The 12,448-nt window shown below is 38.6% G+C and overlaps 1 protein-coding gene across 2 annotated transcripts in view; it reads right to left on the bottom strand.

Annotated features, from left to right (window-relative positions):
* Positions 1-241: 241 nt before the first annotated feature.
* Positions 242-12,448, bottom strand: part of SERPINB5 (serpin family B member 5) — a 39,608-nt gene continuing 27,401 nt past the window's right edge. For both annotated transcript variants that reach the window (XM_020995823.2, XM_020995824.1), the window contains exons 5-7: positions 7,779-7,921; positions 2,346-2,513; positions 242-1,770 (exon numbers count right to left, since the gene is read on the bottom strand). In XM_020995823.2, coding sequence (XP_020851482.1) covers positions 1,378-1,770; positions 2,346-2,513; positions 7,779-7,921 — 704 coding nt within the window. In that variant the 3' untranslated portion in view covers positions 242-1,377. The remainder of the gene's footprint in view (positions 1,771-2,345; positions 2,514-7,778; positions 7,922-12,448) is intronic.

Raw genomic sequence — 12,448 nt, 5'->3', positions numbered from 1 at the left:
TTGGACCACATGGTCACCAAAGCTCCTTCCCATTCTCAAATGTTCATTTGAGCCTCAAAATTTCATCATCTCTAAACTTCTAGAGTCAGACCTCTCTGTCCCCTTCATCTTTGATATTCCTATGTGTTTTTCCCCTACAATAAGGGTTGATTATGACATTTAAAAACTGAGAATGTTATATAAAGTCACATCAATTGTGTCCTCTTAAATGGCAGGCATGATAGGAAGAAAGCTATAGACATTTAATTTAATAATACTTTTATTCTGAATAGGATAAGGTGAACTCAATACCAAAAACATGCAGCAAGAAAATAGAGATGGAAATTAAAGCTATTTATAGGACACTCGACAGAGGATCCCTGTCACAAAGTAACCCATTAGTCAAGGAATCATATTCCTTTTGCCCAGAATTAACAGATGGATCTGTGTTGTGCTAGTAACTTACCAAACTTGCTTTACAAATGCCCATTAACTCCAAATCCCAACCAAACCCTTCACTGAATCAGTCCCTCAAGTTAGAAACATCATAGAATGGTAAAGGGTCAAGAGCCCTTTATGATTTGAGTTTTATTCTGCAAAAACCTACCAAGTTCCCCTTCTTTTCCCACCATCATGCCAGACAAGAGTCCAATTCCCAGCCTTTTTCTTCCCAAGCTCAAAAGGTCTTTTTAGTTCAAATTGTAACAGATTGCAAGCATTGGAGGGACCTGACATCAGGTGTCCAAAACTCTTTTGTTTTCACTTGGAATCCACTGCTACCTTTTGGTGGGCACAACACCAACCAGATACACTCTAGGAAAGAGTTCACCCTCTGCAACAACAGACTGCTTTATTCTCTAGCTAGAGCCACTAAGCAGAACTAAACCAAATGAAAATTTCTGTCAAGACCCCATTTTTGCATGGCTTCTAAAGTCTGCCACAGACCCCCATATTCCCAGCCCAGTCAACCCTTGCACTGCCCTCTGTAATAACATCAGTGAATCACATGCACTAAATCTTTCACTCCATCCAAATCTGCACCTAGAACTAGCCTTACCAGAATTTGCTACATCTCAATGACCAATGGCAGAAGCTCATCCCCTGTAGATGGCTCCTCTGGAGATGTTTGAGAGTAGTCCCCAAACAAACAATTACCAAATAAATATTTATATCTGTATGATAATTTTTTTGTTTAAAAAAATTCACCTTATTCTCTTTTTTGAGAAAGGAGTGAAATAAAAAAATAGCTTTAAACAAAGAGGGCTATTCTATGTGATGACTGCATATGAAAAGTATTTATTGCTCCCTGCTCCAAAAATATTAATAACATGCCAAAGTTAGAAAGTAATTCTCTGGGTGCAAAGTTTATAGAAACCTGCACCTGTGTAAAAGTCAGGGTTAAGGAGAGCAGAATTTTCCAAAGAAAATGATATTGCGTGTTTTGTTGTGCCTGATGACATAAATAAATGGGTGGTCAGCATTGAATTCATCTTTATGTTGCAGGATTCGAGATCCTGGTACCTCTATAGAATCGCCACCATCTTCTGATATTTCTAAACAGGCTTTGTGGATGACATTGGACAAAGCCACTCCCTTAGTCTCTGATAGCCCTGAGAAATCACTTGTACTTTCATCAAAGACATTTTTCATTCCAAGGCTCTCCAGATCTGTTTTAGGGTCAATAATTTTTTCCACCTTAAATTTAGGAATTGAAAGTTTCACTTTGGCACTGGCCATTGTACTGGGGTTGGTCCACTCCTGAAGAGTCTCAGGGCTGAGTTCTTTCTCAACCTGAAAGAAGAAAAAAGCAAAGCATAGTTTATTACCAAGGGGCATAAGAGGAAAAAAATCCTTCTTTACCTCAACTCCAAACATAAAAATGACAAATCAAATCAATAAGCATTTATTAAGTACCTACCATATGCCAGGAACTGGCAAAGGCACCCGGGATATGAAAATTAAAAAAAAAAATACTACTGTCCCTGCCCTCATGGAGCTTGCACATGCACATCTAAGTAGATACAAAATACACAAAGTAATTTGAGATGATGGGATTTCTTGGGGCAAAGATACTGGAGTGGTTTGCCATTTCCTTCCCCAGCTCATTATACAGATGAGGAAACTGAGGCAAACAGGGTTAAGTGACTTGCCAAGGGTCACACAGCTAATAAGTGTTGGAGGCCAAATTTGGATTCAGGAAGAAGAGTCTCCCTGACTCCTCTTCCAACACTCTATTCACTATGCCTCCTCGCTGCTCCCCATCAAGGCAACCTAGGTTTCATCAAATCCCCAAATGGTGGATTTTATAGCTGTTTTCCTGTTACAAGGAAGTGATTATATATGAAAGCATCACCTTGATTCCTTACCTTTTCCAATCCAGTTGAATCATCCTCCACATCTTTTGGTAGTAAAATGAGCATGCTTAGGTGCTTATTTTGAAAGGGAAGTTCTATGACCTTGCAGTTTATATCTTTGATGTTGCCCATGCAAAATGTAGCTTCTATATTCATCATTTGCACTGGTTTAGTGTCTGTCTGTAAAACAAAGGAAACTTGTAGGTATGTGCCACAATCAGGAAAGACTGCTTCTGTGCACAAGTTAATTTGCCTTTATCAGAGGGCTTAAAAATGACATCTAATCTCTCCACCTACTTCCAAATAAGATCACTTTCCCAAAGCTCCATAGAACATTTACACCCTCACTTGGTAAGGCATTCCAGGCTTTCACAATAACCTATGCCTGGATAGGCAGAGAAACTGTTAACACCAGCCTTCAAAGCGTTTATATCTTAACAAATAAAATAAGTCCTCCTGTCTTATAGTCTGGAGCAGGGCTGGAGAACCTGCAGTGTGGCCTTGAGGCTGCAGGTCCCTCACCCCTGGCCTCAAGTCACCTTGAAATCATCTAGCCCAGGGATTTTTAGCCTTTTTTGTGTCATGGACACCTTGGACAGGCTAGTGAAACCTATGGTGCCCTTCTCAGAGCAATGTTCCTAAAATATATAAAACACATAGGAAACTAATTATAATGAAATCATTTTTAAAATATTTTTTAAAAACCAAGTTCACAATACTATTGTTCTATAAGAAATGATGAACAGGCTGACTTCAGAAAAACCTGGGAAGACTTACATGGTCTGATGCTGAGTGAAGTGAGCAGAACCCAGAGCACTTTGTATACAATAGCAGCCACGTTATACAATGACTAAGAATGTTAAACTGAACCCTTCTCAGCATTATGAGGATCTAAGACATCTCCAGAGGCCTCAGGATGGAAAATGCTGTCCACATCCAAAGAAAGAGCTATGGAAGTCGAATCGCTCTCACTTAATTTTACCTTAAGTTGAATTTTGTTTCATCTTTCTGATGGTTCCTCCTATTGGTTTTAATTTTTACTTACAACTTCACTAATGTGAAAATATGTTTAATGGGTATGTAAATGTAAAGCCTATGTCAGATTGTGCGCCGTCTTGGGGGGGGGAGAAAAAGGGAGAAAAAATTTTCAACTCAAAAGTATATGGAAAAAAAAATTAAAAATAAATAAATAAAAATAAACAAATAAATAAATAAATAAAATGTGAAAAAAAATAAAAATAAAAACCAAGTTCACAGACCACAGATTAATAACCTCTGGTCTAGTCCAAATTCCCTGTTTACACACCCAGAAACTGAAGTCCATGGAGATTATGTGATTTGTCCAGATCACACAGTCCAATGCTTTCAGTGCTAGGATGAAAATCCCAGGCTCCTGACTCTTAGACCACTTACTACTACTCTTTCTCTCCATTTATATGTACTATGCTGCCTTCTCTTCCATAATTCCTGCTGGAGCTAACTTCAGTACCAATAATGATGCAAAATTACATGTCTTTTTTAATAACTACTTTGAAAAGTTCAGAACATCCATGTAAAGTAGAGTAAGTTGCCTCTAAATCAGGGGGTGTGGAACCTGCGGCCTTGAGGCCACACATGGCCTTCTAGGTCCTTGAGTGCAGCCTTTTAACTGAGTCTAAGTTTTACAGAACAAATCCTTTTATTAAGGTGATTTGTTCTGTGAAGTTTGGATTCGGTCAAAGGGCCACACTTGAGGACCTAGAGGGCCACATGTGTCCTCAAGGCCGCAGGTTCCCCACCCCTGCTCTAAACCTTCTGATTGTATTCCTTCTGGAAACCACAGAATGTGGTTGGTCCTGGGCAACAAAGTCAGTAGTTAGCTCATATTTGCCCATCTGCTTTTTTTTTTAAATTTTCCTCTCCACTGTCCCTTTGCCACATGGTTGATAGAAAACAATATTAGATTAGGAACCAAAAGACCCAGATTCTAGTCTCAACGCTGCCATTAGCTCATAAAGTAGATGCACAACTTGGGTGAATCACTTAAACTTCTATGGACTTCACTTTTCTTCCTCTGTAAAGTATGGATTAAATGGTCTCTAAGACACCTTTCAACTCTTAATATCCTTTGACCTGTGGAAAATAAACCGTTTCCATACATCTCTCTCCTTGCTCCCTTCTCCCACCTATACACACACACACACACACACACACACACACACACACACCATCAAAAATTACCAGTCCTTAGTTTCCTTCTCTTGTTAATCTATGATTACTTAATTCACACTATGGAATGAAGAATTGACAATTCAGTAATTCACCCTTCCCACTGAGGCACTGCCTTTTCAAAGGTTTGAAATTTTTCTGGTAAAAAAATTCAATGGTCATGTTAAGTCATCAGGGAAGATATTCATGGGCAATCTCGGAATCACTGGAAGGCAATCATCTCCTTCACTTTTCTCATATGACTGGAAACCTCTAGAGTCAGCATGGGTGAAGTAGATGACCAGGTTCTTCCTCTGGACTTACTATACTTAAAATAGGTCAGGGATTAGACTCCAGTTTTAAGATCTCTATCCAGTTAAATAATTGACAGCCCCTAAATTTAGACAGAGTTGTGGTTTCCCAAAAGCTTCATTTATTTCATATGCCAGAACTGAATTTGGGTCACCTACGTAGGAATAGCCAGATGTACTAAACTACTCATAAATAGCTTCAAAAATTTAGGGCAAGCCTTGAAGGAGATGGCATAAGATGTGAGAAAAGCTTTAATAATGTGACTCAAAAGTGCAAGGACTGACAGAAATCCAAGCAATCACAGGAAAGTAATAGCTTCTGCTGTCCTCAGGAAGAAAGCATCACCGGCGTCTGCCAGTGACATTTTATTGCCCTATTAGAAGAAACAGAGAAAGATCGCTCACATCCTAGTCCCTTATTAATCCTGTTCACAGAGTCAGGGTATCAGGCCTAGATCCAGCTTGAACAAGCTTTAAAATTTAATAAATGAGAAAGCTGGAGTGCTAAGGTTTTCCCCCATCTCAAAGGGCATCCGTTCATATTTTTGACAATTCAAAACTGGAAAGCCCATGGAGATTTCAGAGAAAAAAAAAGTCAAGGATGCTCTGACCTCTCCCTCTTCTCCCCCTCCCTCCACCATTACAATCTAGTTATAATGTGCTTCATTAAGTTTATAACTGGCACTAAATTCTACTAAGGGGTACCATTTAACGGCAGGTTTGAATTTTCATGTAAAAATTTTAAAAATAGGATATTTTGTAGAAATATTTCTAGTAACTTCTTAGATAAGAGGATCAATAGCCAGCCCAATGATAATCCAACATGATGTGAGAGTGGCTACCCACTGTAAGAACTTGCTTCATTAGGAATCTGGCTAGCACTGATGTGTTCTACAGATAGATTCTGGCCGATCTCTAGAGGATTCTCAGAGATCACACAGTCCAATGCCTTTATTTTCAGAAGAGAACACTGAAGCCCAGAGAAATCAAATGACTAGGGCAAGTCACTTAACCACTGTCCACCTCAGTGTCTTCAATTGTAAAATGGTGATCATGACATAACACCTACCTCCAATTTGTGAAGATCAAATGAGATAATATTTGTAAAGTGCTTAGCATACTTCCTGATGTATAGTAGGTGCTTAATAACTGCTTGTTTCCTGACTTCCTGTTGAACCCAAGTCTCCGTGCTCTCTCTCTCCCTATACTTTGCTGATTTTTGAGTCACTGCTATACCTCCCTAACTCAAAGTTCGGTACCCTCTCATTTCAGAATGAAAGCAAATAATGAAAACATAATTCACAAGACATTTGGGAAACTGGGGGATTTGTTTGTAAAGACTAAGAATAAAAGTTGGGGGTCTTCCCCTTTGGCATATCAGGCACCCCTTTCTTAATGAAAGAGGGGGCAAGTATTCTCTTCTATAGTCAATACCACTGATATTGTGTAGACCAGTGGTCTCCAACCTTTTTGGTGAGAAATAATTACTTTTATTTTCCTGATTAATTATTTTACAAATGTAACTGAGACCTATTCTCATGATTTGCTATTAACTATCAGCCTTGTTTTTTAGTAGCTATCAGTTATTACTGATAGTTTCACAAATAAGGAAACAGAGAAGTAAATTATTTTCCTAAGGTTACTCTCAATTTCAAATCTACTCCTTAATCTCAGGCAATAACTAACCTCTCATCAAAAGTAGAAATATCAATTTGCTTTTTAATGTCTTATGTAACCCAAGCCCCAAAGCCCATTGATATGGGACTCTTTCCTCATTTGTAGAGATCCATGACCCACATCTGTGTGAAGGGCAGGGCGGAGTTGGCAAGAGTAAGACAGAGGAGAGATTCAGTCTCTTCAGTCCTTTTGTATTCTTCCAGATTCCAGAATGGAAAGAAAAAATGCATGGGATTCCAACCTCTCTTCAGGACCATAAAGAAAAAAAGACTCCAGGAAGAAGCTGACATGGGAAGAGCTGAAAGCCTCCATCATGTCCCTACCCACAGTGCTGCTCTAGAGCCTTCGGGGAATTTCTCTTGAGGAAAAATCAGGGACTTTCCCTCTTGGTTGAGCTGAGTTACCTCACTCCCAATGGAGAGCTCATTTACTCTGTATATTGTCTTGAGATACATATATATGTGCGTGTGTGTGTGTGTGTATGTATGTGTGTATATATTTGCATTTATGTTTGTATGTATGTATATCCATTTATTTATATTTTCCTATGTATACTTTCTTTGATTTCTGTTTTGCTTCTGACTCGGATAAATGGATTTATTTGCTATTGGCTATGTATATTCATTGTGGGCCTAGCATTTGATGGGAAGGGAGTCGAGCCTTCAATATAAAGCTTGGAGTCATCATTTATCCTTTTAGATATAGCAATCAGGAGTTTAGATTGAACCTAAAAATTACATCCCCTAGACTAATAATATTTAAGGAAGAACATAGAAATAATTCTAGCCCAGTACTCCTTCTCTCAGAGGAAACTGGAGTGGTGGCCAGCCTTCAGACCCAACTTCCTACTTTCCCTCCTAATAGGAATTAAAATTTCCCTTGGAAAAAGGTGGAGGGAGGAGATGCTAGATATATAACTATTCTAGACATTCATGACACTTATATTTATATTTACCAAATGGTTCAGCCATTTTACAAACCAAAATATGACTGTTCCCATTCCACAGATGAACAAAGACACTCAGAATGTCAGTGGCTGATTGTGGGAACACCCAAAGGTGGGGCTTGAAATATAGGTATACCAATAGTTCATTATCCTCTGCAGAATTATTATTTCATTTTTTTAGAGCCCCAAATAGTTTGGGTCCTTTTCTAAGGAGTCATAACTATTTGGGACCTCCCCTACTGAAATATAAAACCTATAAAATCTCTCCCAGTTCAGTCTTTGATAATCAACACTTATGACTCCTAGGACACCTGGAGCACATACCTTGTTGATTCTAAATGGACATTCTTTTGTTTCAGATTCAGGAAATTTCTTCATCCATTTTCCTATGAAATAGGCTGCATTCACCACAAGGATCTTGGTTTGATCATTTACACTGTCATCACTCAAGATGTTCTCAAAATGGCCTGAAAAGATATTTTAAAAACCCACACAAATTTCACAAAATGAATTTTCTAAATTTGACATCTTATATTTTTACCTATTGGTTTGTGAAAGTGGAAGTGAAGTCATTCAACGCCTCTACCTTTTTCCTCAGACAGCCTTGGGTAGGATGTCCATGAGCACTTGTGATAGGAATGGGAGAAGCACACAATATGCTCAAAATTTCCCAGCTAGCTAACTGGCTGAAAAAATTTCTTTGGGGAAGGAGAAGGAATTTAGCAGGGAGTCCTTGCTTACACATTAACATAGAAACAGCGGGCATCTCTATTAGCCAGGGATATTCAGGGAAGCAGAAGCCATAGGACATAAACCATGCCACCCACAGAAGCATGGACATGGGAGAACTTGAGTTGGGAGCCAGGGGACTTGGGTTTTAGTCCCACTTCTGACTCTGACTCTGTGTGGCATTTGGGCAAATCACTTCCTTCTCAGGCCCTTATTTTTTTCACATTTCAAATGGAAGAGTTGGACTAGATAATGGCTAAGGCTAGTTCAAATCTGAAATTTCATGATTTCTGTGATTCACATATCACATGAGATGCTAAAGCTCAGAGTGAACTGAGTCTGTCCAAGAAAGTCAAAACAATAAAATTTGCTCTGGGGGAAAGAGGTGCTTGCTTTTCAAGTTAAAGTAGAAGATCATAGGATAGATAAGGAGATAAAAGCAAATGACATGAAGGTAAAATTACAGAAATATTATTTTCCTTCTCTTTTCTCTGTCAAAGTGAATTATCATTAGACTGAAATAGAATAAAAGTGGTTAATAGGTACAACCACTTGTCAGGTAAGTTATAGTGGAGATACCTGTCACATATGGTTCATATTAAATGGTCACTGTGATCTCTTCCCACTCTCAAATTCTGTGATTCTGTGACTGGTCATTCTGAGTTAAAATACAGATTAATAATCAATTCCAGTTACCAAACCCAGACAAACTGAATCCCAATATAAAAAAAAAAATTTTTTTTGGTGACTGCTGAGGCCAAGGTCTTCAAAAGATCTTGAAGGAGGGAAGAGGTGTCACATAATTAAAGGGAAAAATTGTCCCAATTTTTTTTCTTCAAAATAAAAAAGCAGGAAGGGGAATAGAGTATACAAACATAGGCTAATGAGCTTGACCTAGCAAATTTCGAGAACGTATCATAAGAAACAGTCATTAGCCATCATTTAGGAAAAAAGTGGTAATCACAAGGTTTTGACAAGGTTAATAGCTTAACAGATCATGGAAATTCTATAGATATTATTTACCTAGATTTTGAAAAAATACTTGTTTTGGTGTTTTTTGGTGAGGCAATTGGGGTTTAGTGACTTGCCCAGGGTCACACAGCTAGTAAGTGTCAAGTATCTGGTCTGAGGTTGGATTTGAACTCAGGTCTTCCTGACTGCAGGCCTGGTGCTCTATCCACTGTGCCACCTAGCTGCCCCTTGGAAAAATATTTGACCAAATCTCTCCTGCTATCTTTGTGGACAAGGTAGAGAAATGAGAGTTAGATGATAGTATAAGGAGAGAGATTCAGAACTGGTTGAACGAGCAGACCTAATGATTAGTTATTAATGGTTCAATGATGGTTTGAAAATTGATCTCTCCAAGAATCTCTTCTTAGCCCTGTGCTATTATTTAACATATTTGTCAATATCTTTAATAGAGGTAAAAATGGCATGTTTCTCAAATTTCAAGATGACATAAAGCCGACAGGTTCCAAAACTTTTTCAATAGGCTGGGCATTGGGCTTAATCTGGTAAGATTAATTTCAGGTCTTATAATTGGTTAAAAAAATCTACCTCATAAACTCAAGCTAGGGGAAGATTTAGCTAAATAACGGTGTGTCTGAAAAGGATGTGAGAGTTCTAGAAGACTGCAAGTTCATTGTGAGCCAGCTGTGCTCTATAGCAGCCAAGAAAGTTAATATAATTTTAGGCTACATTGAGAGAGGAATGGCAATAGTCCCTCTGCACTCTACCCTGGTCAGGCACACCTAGAGTATTGTGTTCCATTCTTCATGCCACATTTCAGATTAAGCATCAATAAGCAACCAGAACAGGACAACCAGGATGATAAAAAGGGCTTGAGATCACACCATATGAGGATCCATTGAGGAAACTGGGATGTTTTCCATGAAGAAGACACTAGGGGTGGGGAGGATAGGGCTAAATAACTAGCTGTGTAGCCCTAAGCAAGTCATCTAACCAGGTTTGCTGTAGTGTCCTCATCTGTAAAATGGGCTGGAGAAAGAAATGGAAAACTACTCCATTATCTTTGCCAAGAAAACCCCAAATGGGGTCATGAAGAGTTGGATACGGCTGTAACAACTGAACAACAATGAAGGAAAACTTCTTAGTAGCTCCAGCTATCTCTCACTGGAGGTCATGAAGCAAAGTCAATATGAGAGCTTGTCAGTTATTGTCTACAGGGGATTCTTGTTGCATGAGGTGGCTTCTAAAAATCCTTCCCACTCTGGCATTGCATGATTATACAGTTCAAACCTTGAGAGTTCCAGTGGGACCCCTACTTCCCCATTCCATGACAAATTATCCACTGACTGAAAAGAGTGTGATAAGAATATTCTAAGTACAGAATTCAGTTAAGAATTTTCAAGAAGTAAATGTTACCTTCGACCTGCCAGTCTGACTTAAGGAAACTCTATTTTTTTGTTGTTGGTTGTTTTTGGATAAATGTAAGTTGCATCCATTCCAAAGTGTGCTCTGCACAGTGAAACTAAAAACTAACCGTTATGTCTTCAGACATAATCCCTAGTCTATCTGAATTTTAAATTATTGAAACCCTTCCAAGAAGATATCTGTTAAACTGTTCTAAGGAGCAAACCATTTAAGTGATTATGCCTAGTAAAGGAAAAATTATTTGCACTGTGACAGATGTTTTAATCCGTATAAACCTATGGGTCTTTATACCAAATTTTCATTTAAAGTAGGGGTTTTTAACCCTTTTTTTGTGTCATGGTCTTATAATCTGGCATAGCCTATCACCCCTCTCACAATAATGAGTTTTTTAATTCATAATTGAAAGAAATACTAAATTTTAATTAGAAGTTAGTAAAGAATAAGTGTATAAATGTTTCCCTTCAAAATTTATTTCCCCTGAAATCTATCCATGAACCCATTGGAGGTCAATGGACCTCAGGTTAAGAATTCCTGTTTAAATAGAAATGAAGAAAAAGCACAGTGGAGAGGGGAAAAAAACAGAAGGAAAAAATACTGTATGACAGATTGGTAAATCACAAAATCACACTTGTGAAGAAGAGATTTACATTCTCACAAAGGCAAAATAGGTCTCTGATTATGAGATTTGATTTGAGAGCTTGACCCTTGTCTAAAAAAACCTCTCCTTGACTCAAATTCTATAATCCTTGAAATGCTCATTATTAGAATTACTTCCCTGGGTTAAAGATTTGTCCCCAAAAGGCTCCCATTAAAATACAAATGTGCTGCCTGGGAAGAGAAGCCCATAATCATATCATTTTAGATTCATTTAGAGATTTTCTAGGGAAAACAGAACACTGAGGCTCTGTTGAACACAAGATTCATAAGCTTTTAAGGGGAAAGCAGAGGGATGTGCTCAAGTATAAGAAACAGAAAGAAAGATGGGGTAAGTGCATGGTATTACTAAGCACGGTGAGAGCTGGGTAGGCCCCTGGAGAGGAGCCTTCATTGGGTTATAATGATGCATTGATAGACTATAAGTGCGTCAGTAACATACAGAGAAGGAGGCAGAAGTAAGGCAGTTATAAGAGATGGCTTGAGAACTAAAGACACATTACACCTGCTTCATGATGCTGCCTAGATCCGGCCTGGAAGAAAATAATCTTTTTTTTTCTCCTTTTCATTGAATTTTTGGAACAGAAGGTAAAGGAACTGACATGAGATATATTATTTAATTATCTTAAACACATGAGGGTAAAGAACACTGGCCCAGAGAACCTGAATCATGCCTCTTAAGCTTACTACCTGTGTGACCTTGGACAAATGACTTATGTTCCTCAGGCCTCAGTTTGTTCATCTGTAAAAGTAGTGTGGGTGGTGCAGCAGATAGAGCACCAGGCCTGGAGTCAGGAAGATCTGAGTTCAAATCCAGCCTCAGACACTTACTAGCTGTATGACCCTGGGCAAGTCACTGAACCCTGTCTGCCTCAGTTTCCTCACCTGTAAAATGAGCTGGAAAAGGAACTGGAAAATCACTCCAGTATGTTTGCCAAGAAAACCTTAAATGGAGTCACGAAGGGTCGGACATCACTGACTTAACTGAACAACAAAATGAGATGGTTGGAGTGGATGACCTCCAAGGTCTTTCCCAGCTCTAGATCCTATCAGCCTATGTAGACTTACACACATGTACGCTTAAACAATGAGAGCTGACCTAAAGGGGAAAAATAAAAATAGAAAAACGATGATATGAAAATGAAAGGAGAAATGCCTTGATCCTGGGGAAATCACCATAGTAAGACCATTTGGTTCTGCCTGAAAAAAACAGTCTT

The sequence above is a fragment of the Phascolarctos cinereus genome, unplaced genomic scaffold (genome assembly GCF_003287225.1).
Source record: "Phascolarctos cinereus isolate Bilbo 61053 unplaced genomic scaffold, phaCin_HiC Scaffold_4;HRSCAF=312, whole genome shotgun sequence".
NCBI lineage: Eukaryota > Metazoa > Chordata > Mammalia > Diprotodontia > Phascolarctidae > Phascolarctos > Phascolarctos cinereus.
The sequence above is the reverse complement of the archived record's forward strand: the minus strand, read 5'-3'. Positions and strand labels throughout refer to the sequence as shown.